Source organism: Equus caballus, chromosome 3, assembly GCF_041296265.1.
Source record: "Equus caballus isolate H_3958 breed thoroughbred chromosome 3, TB-T2T, whole genome shotgun sequence".
Classification (NCBI taxonomy): domain Eukaryota; kingdom Metazoa; phylum Chordata; class Mammalia; order Perissodactyla; family Equidae; genus Equus; species Equus caballus.
Window position 1 is genome coordinate 94,860,933 of NC_091686.1, and position 20,299 is coordinate 94,881,231.

General features: G+C 45.6%; 1 protein-coding gene and 1 long non-coding RNA gene across 8 annotated transcripts in view; both read right to left on the reverse strand.

The window, feature by feature from the left end:
- Positions 1-499: 499 nt before the first annotated feature.
- On the reverse strand, positions 500-14,367 carry LOC102149098 (uncharacterized). The gene is made up of 5 exons (XR_290069.4): positions 14,183-14,367; positions 13,840-13,984; positions 9,878-9,937; positions 8,953-9,101; positions 500-996 (listed from the first exon to the last, which is right to left on the reverse strand). It is a non-coding gene; the product is annotated as an uncharacterized lncRNA (long non-coding RNA).
- Positions 14,368-14,408: 41 nt separating this feature from the next.
- The window catches only part of TBC1D1 (TBC1 domain family member 1), a 217,238-nt gene continuing 211,347 nt past the window's right edge, over positions 14,409-20,299 (reverse strand). For 5 of the 7 annotated variants that reach the window (XM_023638236.2, XM_023638234.2, XM_070264002.1 and 2 more), the window contains 2 exons: positions 20,008-20,181; positions 14,409-16,275 (listed from right to left, as the gene is read on the reverse strand). In XM_023638236.2, coding sequence (XP_023494004.2) covers positions 16,075-16,275; positions 20,008-20,181 — 375 coding nt within the window. In that variant the 3' untranslated portion in view covers positions 14,409-16,074. The remainder of the gene's footprint in view (positions 16,276-20,007; positions 20,182-20,299) is intronic. The other 2 variants (XM_070264004.1, XM_070264005.1) reach the window with 1 other exon arrangement.

The following is a 20,299-nucleotide window of genomic DNA, read 5'->3' on the forward strand; positions in this document are numbered from 1 at the left end:
CTTTTTGCCCAGATACAAAAATGCCTCTGTGTCGGTCACTGACTGCGTTAATGACTTGCAGGGCAGACACAGGTCCCTCTCCTGGAGGGCGAAAGGGCTTGGAGACAGATCACATCACAGCTTCCCCTTCCCGCCCCTGATGTGCCGTGGCAGACCCAAGGCTGGCTTGCGCTAGCAGGTCATCTGAGATAGACACCTGAATAAAACCCGGTTAGCATCCTGCTAACTGCTGGCTGCCCCTGTGGACCCAGCTAGCAGCCTGCTGGTCTGCTAGTGAGTTAAAATACTTTCTTCCTAAATGAAAAGCCCTCCTCTCCTCTGATGAAATCCTCCCCTCGCATCTGAGCGCAGCTCCACTCTCCCCTTCTCCAGGGACATCCCTGACCCTCAGACCACACCGGAGTTTCTTCCAGTCCTGTGGAAATCTAACAAGGACCATCTATGTCATTTTAAGTGTTTTTGTAGCCAGGTGAATGAAAGTAAAAAGAAACAGGTGAAATTAGTTTTAACATATTTTATTTAACCCAGTATATCAAGAACAGTATCATTTCAAAATGTAATCAACATAAAATGATTAATGAGACATTTTACACTCTCTTTTTATACTAAGTATTCAAAATCTGGTGTGTATTTTACAGCTACAGCACATCTCAATTTGCACTGGCTTCATTTCAAGTGCTGGGTCTCCCCCTGTGTCCGGTGGCAGCTGCATTGGACCACACAGGTCTAGAGCGCTTGCTTCGCTCGCCATTGACTTGTTTGGGAGGAGTCTCCAGCCTGACTCTTCGCTGCTGCCTGCTCCAGGGTTCAGAGGAGTGCAGGGATGTGGGGAGAGGAGCAGCGTGCTATCGCAGGTGGGCGTGAGGAGTCTGGCAGGGGCTACTGCAATCTGAGATGCAGCCGCACACAGAACGGCCACTGTGCTTCTCTTCAGTCTCCTGGTCGGTCCCCCAACAGTTTGGGTATTAGTCTTGGGGTGGGGATGGGTCATGGGCGCTGTGAATAAAACATAAAAAGCCATTTGTCCCCAAAAGCTCTGGAGGACATTGGGACATTGACAGCCCTGCTTTGAACCCCTCCATCAGAGGAGTGGTTTCTTCGGCTCCCTCCAAGCTCACACAGCTGGAGTGAAGCTTTCAGTGGAGACCAGGCTCTCACAGTTGAGGAATAAAAAAAGTCCCCCAGGGGGGCCAGCCGGGTGGCAGAGCAGTAAAGTACACATGTTCGGATCCCATGGTTTCGTACAGGCCTCCACCCTGCTGGGGTTGCTGGTTTCTGGCACAGCCCTGGAGACTTCCCAAGCCTTGAGTTGGCCTAGCTTTTGGAGACCTTTGCGCCTCTGTATTGACTGCCCATCATGCAGACTGCCAAGCCAGTTACTGAAAGGATTTGGAATCTGGGGAGTAAGAAAAATCACTACCTACGCTCCAGGGGAATTTATGGGGACAGTCTGAATCAAATGACCTCTCCTGGCCAATCTGGCTTAAGTTCAGCCTTGCCCTTACAGAGCTACCATTTGCCTGCAATTGAGCCTGTGGACAAAGCTGAGTCTCCCCTGATTTTGTCTTGGCTACTTTTCAGTCCATCCAAAACAGACCACATGGTCACCTTGTCCAGAAGATATCATTTCCCAAATAAATTGCTACAGCACACTCTCTTGAAAAAGAATTTGCTTTTTTCTTATCACCATAAAATCTCAAAAATTAAAATGCTAGGGAAACGAGGTTCTTCTGATATCTGGCCTTTTCTCGTTAACAGGAAACTATTTTTATTTTAACCAGTGATGCTGAAAATCTCTGTCTCATGGCCCAGTGCCTGGCCTGTTTTTAATCACACAGGACCCTGCCGGGCTGCAGGGCACTGTGAGTCCAGATGGCCTGGGCTGTGGATGTAGAACATACAAGCCACTGGTCAAACCTGATTCCAGGCTTGCGCTGGCTGCTGGCATTTGTTTCTGTTTGGCGCTAACCAGACCCTTTAGATGAGCTCATGCTGTTGTAGTTATGTCTCCTTTCCCTAAAATCTAAGCATCAAAATTCAGCTTGAGTGCTCAAGTGAACTAGATTCCACTAGAGAAGTGGCTCAAGTTAGGGCAAAACGTTTTGGCTCAAATCTAATGCTTGACCATAATCTGACTATGGGACGACTTCAGCATTCTCTTCACAAGGGCATTTCCATCTGGCTCCCTGTGAAGTCACAGAAATTCTAGTTATTTCTGTAGTGTGCGATGGCCTGGTTTATTTATAAGAACTATCCATGGGGGCTGAGCTGTTCTGTATCTGGAGCCGCTTATAATATCACAGTTTTGAAGTGTTTATTTTCTTACATCAGCTTTAGCTGATACGGCACTTTTGAGCCATTAAGAATCTTGTAAGTCAAGATGGTTTAGATAGAGGATGATTTTTCTGGTGAGGGCTGAATCAGATGAATCAACGCCTCTCCCTTGATTGGGCTGTTCCATTAAATGGGTGACCATCACGCGTTCCTTTGAGAAGTGGCGTTGCCCCCTTAGGAAGATTTGCTGCCAGCCGGCTTTGTTTCCTCTAGCTCACACCCCAGCTGGAAAGGGCAGCCCCATGAACCTGGAGAGACAAGGCCACCCCAAGAGAGGCAGAGGGACAGCAATGGATGTTCCAGGGCCATCGAGCCTATATGCCACCACACTGGGCACAAGAAGCCCAAAGAAAATATTCCAAATTAATGAGGATTGAACAGCTCATGGCTTTGCAACCTGAGGACAAATCTATTTGCAGACAGGCCTTACCCTCACAAATTTTACTTTCCAGTGACAAGCACAAACAGAGAGGCAGAGAAAGATGCAATATACTGTCGAGGGCACTAACATGGACAAAGAAAGCAGGATAAGGGGAGAAAGAATAAAGGGACAGGTGGGGGGGTACGTGTTAGACAGGGTGGTCAGGGCCACCTCTCTAAGAGTCACATTTGAGCTGAGACCCCAGTGAAGTGAGAGAACAAACCCAGCGTCTGTCTGTCTGGGAGAGGAGTTTCCAACACGAGGGAGAAGGGAGTGCAAAGGCCCTGAGACAGAGTGTGCTGGGCGGCAGAGGAGCAGAGAGAGGAGTGTGTCTAGAGAGCGGAAAGAGAGGAGCGGAGGTCAGAGAGAGAGCAGGCAGGGTGGTGGGCAGATCTTTCTGCAGAGACTGCAAACTGTCCCTGGTATCCATTCTCTCTTCTTCCTAGTAATAAAATCCGCCCCCCAACCCCATCCCCTCATCTTTGTGGGGCTCATGGCCGCTCTACTGGAGACCACATCTTCCAGCCTCTTGGGCAACTGGGTGTGGCCTCCTCATTAAGTTCCTGCCAATGGACTGTGAATGGCAGTGATTTCTGCTACTTCTTGGTTTGGTACTCAAAGAGCAGACAGTATTCCTCTCTCACTTTTATCCCTTCCCACACGCAGAACCAAGATCTGCTGCTAGTGCCCCCACCTCATGCAAAGAGACAAGGGGAAGGCCCCAGGCAGGTTCCCAAGGTGTGGTCCTTAGATTTGCAACATCAGCATCACCTGGAAACTTGTAGAAATACAAATTTGGGGACCCCACTCCAGACCTACTGAATTAGAAACTTTGGGGGTGGGGCCCAGCAATCTGTGTCTTAACAAACCTTCCAGGGGATTCTGATACACTCAGGTTTCAAAACTGCTGCAAGGTTTCTCAAGATCAGCAATGCTGATGATATCGACCCTGATATCAGTTTCCCCACATTAAACCCAGCATATATGGGGTTAAAACCAAAACACTCATTCCCAGTTTACTCTCTGGCTTCCTGGCTCCAGAATCCACTATCCTCCATGGAGACAGACACCGTCAAGGATAAGCACCTGGACCATCTCCTCCCACAAAGAGCTACGGGCTGGTGGGAAAGCTGCTGACCAGCAAGGTCATGAGCCGCCTCCTCTCTGCAAGTGTCTCAAGGCCAAAGACAGGCTGGTGGGAAAGCTCCGACCAGCAAGGCCATATGCTCCCCCTCCCCTACCTAAAACCCCAAATAAAAACCCTTCCTTTTAGCTTTTCGGGGAGTTTGGGATTTCAGCGTTAGCTGCCCTCTCTCCTTGCTCAGCGCTGTGCAAAAATAAACTTCCTACTTTCTTCCACCACAGCTGGTGTCAGAGATTGGCTTGCCGCTCAACGGGTGAGCGAACTCACTTCAGGTTCGGTAACACTGACACTTAGGGCACAATAATTCTTTGTTGTGGGGGCCTCTTCTGTTTACTGTAGGATATTTAGCAGCATCTCTGGCCTCTGCCAACTAGAAGACAGTAGCACACACCCATCCTTTCCCCTAAATTGTCACAAACCAAAATGTTTCCATAAACACACACACACACACACACACACACACACACACACACACGTTTCCTGTGGTATGCATATCAATTTTTGGAAGAAGAGATAAGAAACCGATAAAAGTGATTATCTTTGGGTAGTAGGAAATGGGCTGAGGGGCCTTTGAATGACTTTGCTTTTATTTTGTATGTTTCTGTTGTGTGTTCAAGTTTTTACCACCTGGATTATTGCAATAAATTTCTAGGCCCAAGATGGAGCCACTCCTGCCCAGGGTACCACACCAGCAAACCAAAACTTAGAAAACATTCATGTCCCTGTAAACACATCGTGTTCCTCTTGACTGGAAATGCAAGATTTTCATTCAGCCAATCCCCAAAGGCCAAACCAACTCTGGGCCTTCTCACTCCAAACAAGGTTGACTATGGGGCCCCAGCCAATCAGGTACTTTCTATTAGTCCCTTCCTCGTTCTTTATTCTTTATCCTATAAAAGCTTCTTGCTTTCTGCTCCATTTTGCAGTTCCCCGAAAGGTGACTGTCCACTTCATGAGGTGTTAAAGGTTTTATCACCTAAATTGTCTTCCTTTCTGATTTTTTTAATAGTATGTAACATAATCATGGGGAAGAAATGCTTTAGAAAGACCACATATTGCCAAGATGGAAACTAGGTTTCTTTACTACAATTTTGACACCAACTCCAATGCGTGTGGGTTTTTCCACACCACCAAGCAATTCTCGGACACCAGCTGGGTGTCCTACAATTCAACTCAATTCTGACATTATCTACATGGAGATAGTGTCAGATCTCACAGGTTAAGAGCTCAGTCCTACAACACCGCCCATTCCCCCCCTCCCCAGATGCCAATTGCAAGTCCAGGTTGTCACCTGTGCTTCTGACTGGCTATAGACTGAGGTTCCCACAACCCCCTCCTTGGGTTCAATTAATTTGCTAGAGGGGCTCACAGAACACAGGAAATCAGTTTACTTACTAGATTACTGGCTTATTATAAAAGGCTATAACTCAGGAACAGGCAGACGGAAGAGATACGTCAGGCAAGGGGTGGGGAAAGGGCTGGGAGCTTCCACGCTCTCTGAGCCGCCACTCTCCAAATCTCCACTTGTTTACCAACCCAGCAGCTCTCCAAACCCGTCCTTTTGGGTGTTTATAGAAGCTTCATTACACAGGCCTGATTGATCAAATCATTGGCCACTGGAGAGTGATTCAACCTCCAGCCCCTCTCCTCCTTCTAATCACATGGTTTCTTCCTCTGGTGATCAGTCCTCATCCTTAGGTACTTTCCAAAAGTCACCTCATTAATATAACAAATGACACCTTTATCACTCTCATCTCAGGAAATTCCAAGTGTTTTGGGCACTCAGTGCCAAGATCAAACGTATATTTCCTATTATAAATCACAGTATCACATGTACGATAGGACTTCTCAGCATCCTTAACACATGCTAACATATTTTTAATCTCCAAGGGGAGCAAAACCCTCGCAGAGGTGCGCTCAGAACACTGGGAAGCACGGATCTGGCCGACACTGCTTCCTCGAGCCCTCCCAGCCCAGAAGGCATTTAAAGGTGGCTGAGCCTGGCCACGGCCACAGAAAAATCCATTTGGGGCATTTTGCTGGACTCAGACTGTTTCTTCCACACTCAGAGAATGAGGCTTGAGATACGACAGTTCTTTCATGAAACTTTTGACTGGCCCCCAAGCAATTCATTCTTAAATCACAGATCCTCTCAAAAAAAAGAAAAGCCCCCCAGGTAGTCTTGGTCCCTCCAGTTTGTACCTCCCTTTGTCAGGGGCTGGAGGAGGGGACACATTTGTGCTCCGCCACCCTGAGATATAAATTCCCCCTCTGCACCCCACTCCCCACATGGCCTCAGGCAGGTGCACGTTCATCCACGTGCCCTGGAGCAGAGCCAGTCGTCTACCTCGCAGGGTCTCTCCCAACTTCTCTGCCTTCTGTTCCCTCCGTGTGGTAAGGCAGAATTTGTCTTCTCATCTGCCCCTTTTCAGGGATTGGGGAGAGGGAGGGAGAGGGCATGAAAATTTAAATCCTGGTGATCATTCATTTTTAACCTTCTTTACTATTTATCCAAAAGATCTTCAGTTACACAGTGCACCCCGTGACCTATGAAACCACTGGACGTTTACCGAGCCCACCCTTCAACCTTTGCTGCCCGACCACCAACAGTGATCATTCTGCAGCTGCAAACAGATCAAATCCGAACTGTGTCTTTCCTCATAAATGAGTTAATATTCATTTAAGGGCCTCATAACAGTGCCTGATAAATGGTAACTTCTGTTTTTTGGGGGTTTTTTTTTAGGCATTATTATATCATGATACTCTACCCTCAGTATTTCTCACTATTTAAGTCTCTGGAATTATTCAGATTTTCAATAAACAGATTATACTGTGAATGGGGAACAAATTGCTGAGCAAGTGGCACCACCCACACAGTGTAGAAGGTCTGCATAGCAATGGGAAAGTAAGAATGAAATAGTACCACAAATCAACAAAGAGATTCTCCATTCATAGTCACTGCTTACTCAAGTGTCTCCCATTTGGTACTTGTCCAGTGAGATTTTTCCCCACATACAAGTCAAACTTAGCATGCATCAGAATCCATCATCAAGGGCTTGTTAAAAAAGATTTACAGGGGCTGGCCTGGTTACATAGTGGTTAGGTTTACATGCTGTGCTTCAGCGGCCCGGGGTTCATGGGTTAGGATCCCGGGCACAGACCTACACACCACTCATCAAGCCATGCTGTGGCAGCATCCCACATACAAAATAGAGGAAGACTGGTACAGATGTTAGCTCAGGGACAATCTTCCTGAAGCAAAAAGAGGAAGATTGGCAACAGATGTTAGCTCAGGGCCAATCTTCCTCACCAAAAAAAAAAGATTGACAGCTCCACCCTCTAGAGTTTCTGAATTAGTAGGTTGGGGTAGAGCTAGAGAATTAGCACTTTAAACAAGTTTTCAGATGAAGCTGATGCTATTGGTCTGGGGACTACACTTTGGGAACTAAAGTGTAGTCCCCACCTGAATTTAGAACTTGACATTTAAAAGTGCATTTTGCTCGAATCAGGTCATGGGTCCAGCTTGTCAACATCCACTAAGGTCTGTCATTCACCACCTTTGTGGCATCTCCGCTTCTGAGAGGCATGCGCCCTGGGTTCTTATATAGGTGACTGATACAAATGTGGATAGGGCTGACTAACGACAAAATCCAGGTCAGGTGATTAAACCCCTAGCTTTTAGGCTCACCTCAATCCATTATAATTACGGCAGTATTTCTCAATCCTGGTCAAACTCTAAAATCACAGGGAAGCTTAAAAAACAAAAACAAAACAAAAAATGATGCTTAGGCCCCACCCTGGAGAGCCTGAGTTTACAGCCCAGAGTTCCCTCAGGTGCTGGTACTTTAAAAAACATTCTCTCCAGGTCATTCTAATGTGCAACCAGGGCTGAGAACCACCATCTAGAGGTCTTACTGATTTAACCTATCAAACCAACCCAACTGAACTGTCCTTCTGCCCTTGTAACTTTTTTAAGCTTTGATAAGCTTTACTTACCTAAGTTACTGCGAAAGTTGTTGGCAAAGCTTTGCTGACATCAGGTATGTTTTCCTACAGCTTTCCAAATTCTTCTATTTGATCACTGCACTTTCAGAAACATAAAATTCTATTGGCCTAGCATTACATGGTGTTAGAAAATCATACTAATTTTAAAGATCACCTTGTAAAGATGTTTACAATCTGTTGAGGAATTTTGCCTGGGGTCAATTTCAAGCTCACTGAATTGGATCCATTTAGTTTATATAATCATAACGTAATGATAGCTCGCATTTATTGCTTGTTAACTTTGTCTCAGCCACAGTGCTCTTCATAAATATCACACAACAATCCTATAAAATAGCTATGATTATTTCCATTTTACACGTGAGGAATCAAGACTGGATTCCAGCTGACTCCAGGGCCCATACATTTAACCACTAGATGTTGCTTCTATTTATATTTGCCAGGAGCCATTTTGTTCTTAAAGTGTTTTATGGTGACTTACAAGGATGTTAAAGATATGAGAAAGAATGAAATAACTGGAATAAAGTAAGACCAGAGAGAGTCAAAATGAGTCACGGGTCAGAACAAAATGTTTTCTCATTTGCTAACTGAAGGGTCACCAATTTGGCTTTGAGTGTCCTGGAAACATCAAGTCAAAATAGGATCACATGTTCAACTGCACGGGTGACATTGGATTAAACACAAACATTGTCAGGACAAGTACCTAAGAAGCCCCGGGCCTTCTTAAAGAAGGCAGTGAGGGTGAGAGGAATGTCTGCAGGAACATCCTCATGATCCAGGCAGATGAGAATTTCACAGGGCTCAGTGAATCGTGATTTCCACCATCCGCTTCCTCTTTTATTTACAAAATGAGAATTTTGGCTAGCTTTCTAATTCTTCAAAGATTTCTGCATTCCCATTTCCAGTATCTCTTCCACCACTGTAAACTCATTCCAAAAGATTAACAGCAATTTAGCAATTCTCTGCTCACGTTTTCTCAGTACCCTGGAATGTAATCTGAGCATTCAGGATTCACTTTTGGAGAGTTTCATAGTCTCTTGACTCACCTTACCTTTTGGACTCTCATTCCACGAAATCACATCTGACTTTGAGGAGTGTCTTCCCAACACCTAGTTTCTCCTTGCTGATCATCACAGCATCAAGTTGATATGGCTGTGTCCACAGGCTGGCTGTCAGATCCGCAGGTGAGGCCAGCATAACCTGAAATAACAAGGTCACTCTCTGTCAGGTGCCCATCACAACGCCCATTTCACCAACTCATTCCTCCTTGTAGCTTGATGTGAAGTTAACAATAGCAGCTTCCCTTGTGTTAGTTGAAACAATCAGTGGATGAGGCCAATAATTTATCATTTATATTTATGAGACTATACAGTAATGAGAATGTTATCTATCTTGAAAAGTATTGGTATTTTCTTGCCACTTGAAAAAGACATGGTGTCAAGTGTGTTGGGGTTTTTGGGTTTTTTAAAATTATTTTATTGAGGTCATATTGGCTTATGACGTTTTGTAAATTTCAGGTGTATGTTATTACTTATCAGTTTCTGTATAGACCACATCATGTTCACCACCAGTAGTCTAGTTTTTATCCATCACCATACATATATGTTCCCCCTTTTGTATCCCTCCACCCCCTTCCCCTCTGGTAACCACTAACCTATTCTCCTTATCCATGTGTTTGGTGGTGTGGTTTTTGAAAGTAGATCTCTTGGCACAAGATTCAAGGTTAGAATTATACATCATTTGGAAAGCACTCTCCCATCTTCTAACATTAAGCTGCCCAGAACACTCTTGCCAAACTCCTCTTTAGCTGGTTCCTTTTCTTATCCTTGGGGTCTCACCTTGAATACAAGCTCCTCAGCTGAGCCTTCTCTGACCACTCTATGTAGGAGGCCCCACCCGGTAAGTGATTTTTGTTTACTTATTTCAATTACCTATCTTCCCTGCTAGACAAATACTCATTGATGGCAGATACTTACCTTGTAGTCCCAGGACTTAGACAGCGCTCTGTTCATAGCAGAGGGCACCATAACCATTTGCTGGAAGAAGTGAAAACAGGGAAGCAGGTGAGACGTCAATGACCGCAAAGTTGGGGCCTGAGTGGTGAGTCCAGTTGTACACGATGGGAAGACAGTGGGGCTACAGTGATAGTAGGAGTGATCACAGAGACATGTGTGGGAAGAAAGAGGGATCCGGAGTGAAAAAGCTCATTTTATCCTTTCTAATAACCAAGCCATTTAGATGATTTGAGCATATGAAATTTAGGAGTAAAGTTGATTGCCATGTACCTCAAAGGAAGGAAAATGGATCACATCATCCTTGGTAGCAAGTATAGGAAGAACTGAGGTGGGCAGAACTTTGATATCATTAAATAGACCCCTCCCCCAAGCAAACTTGCCTCTACTTTCCTAATGTGCTACTTCACAGTCTATACAGATTCCCCAAGATGGTACCTCAGGATGTCACCCTGCAGGGTGCTGAGAACTGAAGGCAGAGTTTAACGGTCGTTAGAGTTGGCTTTTCCTACAGTTGGAAGAAATGAGAAACACGGAAGTTTAGAAAGAAGAAATGTCTAGAAGAGAAAGGAAGAAGATACTCAAAATTGGTCAACGAAGATCCAAATATGGAATAAGACAAAACCAATAGCAGGAAGGCCTAACCAGAAGAGTGAGGAGAAGCAGACGAATCTGACCTGGAAGAAGATTGTGAAAGTTGCTTCCCCTCCCCCTGTCTGAGTGTCCAGGCTCTCTCCAGTGGTTGTGAGGGAAGGGTACAGCAGGAACACAGCACAGTGACTCACGGGCGCCGTTACACACACACACACACAGACACACACACACACACACAGACACACACACACTGTGCAGCTTCTCTCTGCTCTGCTCAGCCTGGCACTTACAGGGCGCCGTTACACACACACACACAGACACACACACACACACACACACACACACACACACACACACACACACACACACTGTGCAGCTTCTCTCTGCTCTGCTCAGCCTGGCACTTACAGGGCCCAGGACCTCCAGGCTCCTGAGGAAGCGCAGGACAGGGGCTGGCGGTGAGGCCACTGTCTACGGCACGCACATGGGCCAGTGAGCAGGAAGCCACATGGCAAAAGAAGACCCACACACTAGAACCTACTCCACCCCGCGCCCCATGACCGAGAGCCCTAGAAAAGACTACTGAGCGAGCGCTATGGAGAAGGATGTCAGAAAAGGATGTTTGGAAGTGTTGCCATTGTTTAAGTCATCTTTTGGCCAAAACCCAGGTAAACATGTTAAACAGTGTTGGAAATGCTCTTACAACTTGTTCAAAACTTTCCAAATGAAGAGTTTGAGCGCTTTAAAGTCCCTGGTTAAAAAATACAAAACTCTAACACGTTTCAATTAGTCTGCTATTAGAGAAGACGGAAATTTACTAGTCAGATTTCAACAAAAACCTTTGCATAATTGGCGAATAAAAGTGAATTAATAAGCATCATGACTTAACATGACCAGCAGTGCCCCTCCTCCGTTTAGAGTTTGGAAGCCACCTTTTTTAAGCCATGACGGTGCGTTAAAACCAACCATCAAATAGGCTGAACCCTGAATTACTGCATCACAGTCTTAAAACAACGTTTAATGCGATAAAGTGTTCATTATTTTCCTTAGAGACACTAGATATCAACTTTTTAATCGTTAACATTTTTAAACTTTTGTTTCACCTCATTCAAAACTTCTATTCTATAAAATTGTCATGTATGAAATTTTTAAATAAATATACATATGACGGTGTAAATGCAAACACCTTTCTAATAAGGGTTTACAACCCAAACGGTTGGTTCATTATTCAGTTTAGAGATATGAAGGCAGGTACCTATGAAGCTTAGATACTAAGAATATTCTTCTTTATCTTTTGTTATTAGTTTCAAACTGTCCAAACAATGATTGCTGTGGCCGCTCCATATTATGACTCTTACATTTCCCTAATCGTTCTAATCATTTCTAAAGACGGTAGCAAAAACCTTTACATTATGGAAAGTTCTACCTCTACAAAACCAAAGGCAATTCTGTGATTTTTTTTTTAAACATTGCAATGCAAGGTTTTCCAAGTCTAAAGGTAGGGGCTGGCCCAGTGGCATAGTGGTTAAGTGCACATGCTCTGCCTCGGCGGCCTGGGGTTCATGGGTTTGGATCCCAGGCACAGACCTACATACCACCATCAAGTCATGCTGTGGCAGCACCCCACATACAAAACAGAGGAGGACTGGCACAGATGTTAGCTCAGCAACAATCTTCCTCAAGCAAAAAGAGGAAGATTGGCGATAGATGTTAGCTCAGGGCCAATCTTCCTCACAATAAAAAAGTCTAAAGGTAAAAATGAAAAGACTGTCAAGAGCAAACCTTGTACCCAATCAATACAGACCCTGTTGCAGTAGTATTCCTCTGCCTGAGTCCACACACGGGGATGGACTGGAGAGCCCTTCCCTGGTTTTAACTCATAATAAATTAAGACCCCGTATCTCAGGAGAGAACCTAATTTGGGCTCCTTACCATACAGATCACTCTTGTGAAAATGGAGTAGAACTTTCCTTTCTTTCAATCTTGACATCATCAGAAATGATTCCCAAAACTCACTGGAATTAAAGCTGGGGCCTGTGGACTATCAGGCAGACAGGAGACTGGAGATTTACTCTGCTCCTGCAGCCAAACATCACGTAAATTTGAGGCCTTCCTCACCTCAGTTTTTTCCTCTGTAAAATGGGGTGGGAGGTGGTCTTCCAGAATAAAGTGGAAGGTTCCCTTTGGCTTTCCCAACCCAACATGACTTTGAACCATTTCAAACCCTTCAAGCAGTTTCAATTTAAGACAATGTGGCCTGTGAATTATTTTACCACATAGACAGTTTCTGGATCTTAATTTGTAGAACGTTTGGTAACACTTAACAGAGGGGAGCAGATGGTGCCTGGGTGACGTCCTGGATGCCAGCAATGGTCCGCTGCTGTTTGTAGTCTCCAACACTGCACCCTCAGTGACTTTCAAAGTCAAAATCAAACTGTGAATCTGAACTCTGTGGATGACTAATTGTGTGTACTGACATGGAGGGCTTCTGTAAAAGGTCTCATGCGTGCATGCTGTCATTCAAATAGGCAGTTTCCAAAACTGTGGTGGTTTGTTCTTGTCAACATGGTTAAGCCAGAACTACCCTTCCCGGAGTCCCCTTCCCTGGTGGTTCTAAGTTCAAATTGGCTCAAAAACATGCTTATGTAAGATTTGGAAGGCAAAAGTGAAGCAAAGGCCATTTTCCTTCAAAGGTCATCACAGTCAAATGTGGGGACAGACACAGAGGTGCCTGGCCAGTGCCAGCTGGTCCTCATTCTCCTCCACTCCGCCTCAGCTCTTCTTCCCCAGTGCTGACCTAGGGTGGCCCCAGGCGCACCACTGAGCACCTGGCTGTAGATGCACAGAGGCAGTTGCTATGGCAGCGTCAGCTTCCCATAATGCTCGCTGCGCGCACCCCTGCCCGGGGTCACTTCAGCCTCCGTGCTTTGCACTCAGATGGACTAGCTGGTGACTGCTCTCAATTCACACATCTCTTTGTCACCCTCAGCTCCTCACATGGTGAGGCCTGGTCCACTTCCCGTAACAAATCCTGTATCCCACAGCACTCAGAGCAACTCCTCTCCCCTGATTCACCAACCAAACCACACACACAAATCCCCAAAAGGACATTGTGGTTCTATCTATATGTAACTCCTAAGAGGGCCCCAAACTGAGTGTCCCACATAGAAGATCTTTTTATACATATTCTACGTAACAGTGAGCTTCTTTAGGGATCATAATGTCTCAAGTCTAAGATGGAAGAAATCAAAAGACAGACAACCTCCAAGCACACACATGTGTATGCATATAGTTGCGTGCTTGCTTGGGGGAAAATATGATACCAAACTTACTTGGTTTAAAACTTTGTCTCTGGGCCAGCCCCAGTTGCCTAGTGGTTAAGTTCAGCATGCTCTGCTTCAGTGGCCTGCGGTTCGGTTCCTGGGTGCAGACCTACACCATTCGTCTGTCAGTGGCCATGCTGTGGCAGTGGCTCACCTACAAGAAGAGGAAGATTGCTCAGGACAAATCTTTCCAAGCAAAAAAAATTGCCTCTGTGAATCCTTATGCACTGATGTGAACTGGCTCTATGGTTTTCTTTCTCTAAGTCACAGGCTGAGACCCTGTCCAACCTGCAACCCACAGGCTCATGTCAACAGTCCTCTCTGCCCATCACAATCTCCTAACAACACTCACTGGCACATACAACTGATGGAGCTGCTCTCCTCAGTGCTACTATTCACACCCTGTGCAGAGGTGTCACAACATGACAAGCAATACTGGAAACACAGACGCCAGGACCTCAGATGGCTTCACTGATGGTTAGGCAATAGTCACACTTTGACCCACAGGTGTTCATGAGGCATTCTTTCAGTCCTGGGCTGAAAAGCAAAAACCCAAAGTTAAAAAAAACCCATAAAAGTACAGGTATGAATTATTTGTTTTATTGCTTTCTTCTTATTTAATACAGAGTCAATGTTTTTGAGTAATGATAAGATATCCAAAATTCAACATTATTAAACATTCAAACAGTACAACGTGTGGAAAGAGCCCTCAAATGTTAACTCCTCTAAGTTATATCTGGTGGAATAACTTGGAATAAAGGCTACTGGACTTGCCATCTTGGTTTATGAAGGGAACTGCTCTCCGCTGACACGAGGACAGGAAGAGTCCCAAATGGCAACCAACTGTTCAGGCCCTGGTGGCGGCACATTTGTCTCCCTTTGAAATGTCTGGAGAGATCGATAATGATTTCAAATATGAAAATCCTTCCTTTCACCTCAGGCTTAAAAGACACGCCCACTACTGAGGGAGTCAAAAGAAACTCCTGTGGAATAAAAGCGATGATGATGATGAAGACCAGAAAGGATTCTGCTGTCAAGCAAGTGATCCTTGCCTACCTGGTTCTTCTCTAACCTGATCCTTTATAAGAAAACAACTCACTCTGAGAGAGGCCTCACACAGGGAGCGGGTGAAACCAGGACAACTGTGAGTGGCTTTTTGCTTGTTGAAGGCACAGGGTTCTCCTCTTCCTGAGGGAGCGGGGTCACTGTGTTGTGAGTTATGTTCAAACACACATCCTACTTCTGAAAAACTGCCCTCAGCTGCCATACATTTGATTGCAATTTCAGGCTGATGTCTTTTTTGAAAGTTCCAGAATCTCTGGCACCCCTAAAAAGTCCTGATATGGCTGCTACTTCTGCAAGGAAACAGATTCTGAAGGGCTGGAGGCTCAAAGGGACACACAGCTGCATGACATCAAACAATGGCAAAAATAAATATACGACTCTAAAATATGGATATGAAACACCACAAAGAAATAAATATCTCAGACTCTACAACTGCGGGTCACACGCTAGCAATACCTGGTAGAGCCTTAAAAATGGTGATTTTCCCATAAAACATTTATTGACAATGACTTTGGATCAATAGTTAAGAGGCTAAGCAAAAAATGTATGAAAATGCTATTTTTTTAAAAAGACAAACATCATTAGATACCAAGGATAGTGATCAAATCCAAGATGTCAAATTTAAAGAAATCACTTTTGCTCTTTCCCAATGGTCATCTGGGCCTTCTGCAACAAGAATGGACAAGGGCCAACTGCACGCCTTGCCGGTGATGCTGAGGGTGTAGTCACACAAACCTCCTTGGAAGAGCGACGGACCTACGTCTTCGCCAGAGGAAAGACCTGGAGCCCTTCCTGCTTTTGCAGCTCCACAGTACTACGGATGCTCTTTACAAAGAGTGAAATCGAAAAAAGAAACAACATGGAAACACAAAGGTGCATTTATTCACGTCCATGCCATCTAAATCTACTGAGTACAGGAATCAGGACCAGAGAAGGGACAAATTAGAACCTAAACAACAACAAAAACACCGGGACATTCGCCCCCCTGAATTGCAAGTTTTAGTTTAGAAGAATCTGCATGCTGGCAAGCCAGTTTCCTCCCTGAGAAGCACGCTTCACGCTTCGTTCTCTCCCTCCAGCATCCTCTGTGTTTCTCAATTAAGGCCTGGACAGTGTTGGGATGGTGTTGCAGGGTCTCCTCGGGAGCCATGCTCTGGCAGGGTGCTGTCCTCTGTGCTGTCAGTCGCCTGTGGGCTCGGGCTGTGTGAGGTCAGGGTCGGCACCGCCTGGCTGTGCAGTCTGCCGCCGAAGCTCCTCCACCATCTGCAGCAGGGCTGACCTCTCCAGCTCTAGGGCAAGGCTGGCCTGCTTCAGCTTGCTTTCGCTGGTCAGAAGCTTCTCAACTGTGGCTTCGAGGCTTTGGATCCTACCATTTGCCACCTGCAGAATAAAAGAAGAAATGAGAAGGGAACTGCCTAGTGATAACACAGAGGGATCCACTGTACTCTCCCACTGTCCAGCCTTGAGGGCACTCTGGCACCGAGACGAGTCTAGTGTTTACTATCGGTTCTTCTGGTCACACAGGAAGACTACATTTCCCGGATTCCCTTACAGGCAGGCTCGGCCACCCTGAGATCCTCCAGCATGTTCTTCCCCTGTTGTGGCTACTTTGGAAGTGATATGTTGAGATGGTGGCTTCAATGTGGAGGGAGCCTGATCCCCAAGTCACCCACTCCAGGAAGGACAGCTCTGATATGGCCAAAGAATGCTTGATGAACAATAGGGAGAGCTTCAAGGGCAAAAAGACTTCTGTTGTGCTAAGCCACCGAGATCTGAAGCTTTATTACTGCGGCACGGCCGGGCCTCTGTTGACTAATACACATATTTCCACGAACCAATTGACTTTAGACTGACAGTTATAACAGTTTCTGTGTGAAGGCCCAAGTAGTAACAGCTCTCTAATCTGAAACTGTTTTTATTTTCCTTACAGTAATGAGACATCATTACTATGTCAAGAAACATGGGCATTTCCCCCAGAACACATGTGGTGTGCTCAGGATAGCCAGGCATTCTGCTCAGAGGTTCATGGGCCTGGCCTCACGGATTGGTCACCACCACCAGAGAGGTAAGCACTGTTGTCACTCCCAGCCAGTGCACATCCTCAGCACCCAGCAAACAATTCATGTCAGGCGGAACTTCCGGGTGCCTCCCTCTAGCAAATGTCCCTCCTCCCTCTAATCCACTAGGGCCGGCTTCCCAGGTAACAAGTGAGTTGGCGCTAGTGAAGCCGAGGGGTTTTCTCAGAGAACCACAGAAAGTCCGACCTCTACATTGCTGTCCACGAGGCCTTTCTGGCCTGCTCCTCAGCTCACGGCTGCATGTGCAGTGCTCACGTCAGGGGTCAGTAAGGTACTGCTCTACCTCGTTAACCCAGTCCACTCCTCTGCACATCTCCATTTATTTTCTCGCCCATTTTCAAAACAAGGGAAACAGTTTTTTGAACAAGATAACACTTGAGCCAGAAAGAGAATTCATGACTCAAAGTCTAGCTCTGGTTGTGCCACTGGAACACTCAAAATACAAGGACAAAGGATTGAGACCCAAGTTTGTCAGCCTGCCAGGCAAGGGGTGGTCACGATTGGTGTACATCTGCAAGTAGTACTCTGACCCCCTGAATCCTACCCATGGGCAAGGCCTGGGATGGTCCCACCTTATCCCCACACAGGACTGCTCAGTCTGAAGTCCCACAGCACCCCCAGGTGCACCAGACAGCTTAGAAGTGAGCTGTTTTGCACGGTCATTTATGGCTCTGCATGAATGTCAGGTCTCCTCAGTGAGATGGAGCTCTTTCATGGAAGAGAGCACGTCTCATCCTGCACATGGTCTGGCCTCCCACGGCACCTAGCTCGTGGGTGCTCAATGACTTGTGGTTAATTATTATGGAAAACGTACGCCCATTAGTATTTGGCACCATTTGACCTGTCTATGCAATCGTCCTATGTATGCTGCTGGACAAAACAGGTTAAACAGTTTGGTCTCCAGCTGCTAGACAACATTCTTAGGTGTTTAACAAGAAAATAAATGGGAAAAATAAATAAATAAACATATAGTTGAGTATGTCTAAAACTATATGAATAGAACAAAGCTAAAAAACAGGTCAATTTTGATACTTTGGCAAAAAACAAAGACTTACGTTAGAGAATTAAGTACTATTGTATTGAACACCTATCTTTGTACTCTGAAAACTGTTTTAAAAAAAAGAAAAAGAAAGGAGGTGTGAGTCTCACAGAACTTATATAATCTGGCTGAAAGAAAGTAAATCCATGTGACTCACAGAGGGTGATGGGAAAGCTAGATTCAAGCACCTACAAATTGACACACCACAATCCCATCCCAATTCTTTGAGAGCGGCAGCGTTATGAATCTTGCTGGCCCCTGCCACCCAGCCCAGCAAGGACTCTAAATACTGGTGGATTGGCATAAGCTGCAATCTTGAATGACACCTCTGGAAGTGCAGAGCCACTGGGTCCAGAGAAAGACCACTGCAAGAAGAACATCTGTTATGACAAACTGCCGCTCGATGCCTTTCTTGAGGGATGTCGCTATCTGGACAGCTCATCACGACTCCCCCTCTTCACAAAACGGGTACAGTGTCACCGCAGCAACATATAATTACTCCCACCCTCATCACAAAGAAACCACATGGGCACTAGCCCAATAAAATGAAGCTTTTATTTGAGTACTACTACCTCAATGAGCCAAATGCTTCAAATGCAAGTCTGAGCTTTGTTAGAAAGGTTGCCATCGTGCTGTATTTCAGGGACCTACTGTGTGTTTGGAGATCATTTAAAATTACCATCTACACTGCAGACCCTTCCAGGCCGGATGAGGCTCTTTATTCCCTTGAGTCTTCCCTCTGGTTACAGCTGAGACATCCTGGGGAAATCGTCCACAGTCATATTTTCAGTTAGGATGTCTCAATCTTAGGGGGAAAAAGGAAGCTAAGTTTCAGAAGGTGACTGTTTGTTAGGACTGAGGGTGGAGAAGGCATTTTTCTTTGTTCCTCTACAGTAAACAGCTACGAGGGTCTACTGGGCACGCCCCTGCTGGGGGGAACGCGCCTCAGGCCAGGGTTGACTTATTAGGCTCTCAAACGCTAGCCTTTCTCACATCACTGCCAAGCTTGTGCCTGCAAAGTGGCAACTTTCGATGGAGAAAAATAAGAGGCTCAGATCAGGACAAAAAGAGGACAGCCCAGGAACACAAAGAAATACATATTTTGGGAAAAAATATGTATTTTTCTCTGCAGCAACAGAAAAAAATTTTTTAAATATCCCTAAAACAACACAGCATTACCACCCATTTATGACCTTAAAAATGCAGACTGTGTGGTTACTTTATTCAACTTGATTGGTAAAGGAGCCATGCTAAGCACTTAGGTATTCTTTTTGTCCTTGTCACACAGACAAGGGAATCAGGACAGGTCAGCGGTCTGCCCAGGGTGACAGTGTGGTGGCGCCAACAGCGGATCTGGCAAGATCCAGGTCTCTGGACTGCATCCCATGCTCGCTCCATCTCACCCTTCTGCACACATGGTCTGTGTATGTGCCCTTCTCCTGTCTGATATGTTCCACACTTATCCATGGTAAAATGGACGCTTCTAGATCAGAGAACTGTGTGCTTCATTAACCAAACCTTTCTATTTCCCCCAAGGACTCATAAATCACGATCATATGCTCTGGTTTACTTTGTTGGTAGATTTCTGTGTCACTTTCCTCTCTTAATATCCATCTGTGGACCTAGCTGGTTTTGCTCACAGAAGGTCAAGCCTTTGATTCTCCTGTCACTACAAAAAGCACCACTGCTGGCACTCAGCTAATAGCACCATGGCATCCTGAACCCAAGTTCATCTCTGGGCCTGTCTCCTAAAAGGGTTTGTGCAGAAGCAGCCTCTCAGAAAACTCTAGGACCGTCTGACCTCAGCAAAGCATAATCTGCCTGCCCCTAATCAAAAGGCCCAACTCTCCTGGGATACCTTTGATCCCAACTATAAACACACTGGGGAGAGAAAGGTCCTGTGGTCATGGGAAAACCCAGCCTGCTGGTGCCTTTGGTGAGTTAATGAACGACCACACGCTCGGGGTTCAGGAAGCTGCTTCACACACGCTCTACCTGCAGCTGTTCAAGGAGGTCAAGGTTCTGTTTGCGTAAGCTGCTGTTGGTTTTCTCTAATTTGTCCATTCTTTGGTTGTCACTGAGAGGGGAGGAATCGATAAGTTCTTCTTGAAGCACGTGGTACTCAACTTCATAAGCTTGTAACTGTTTAGAGATGTCCATCTCAAACACCTGTTAAATACAGAAAAGTCATCAGGCAATGAACATGAGAAAAATCACACACACTCACACACACAGGTGACCATGTCAACGAGCATCCACTAAGCACTTACTCTGTGTCTGGTACTTT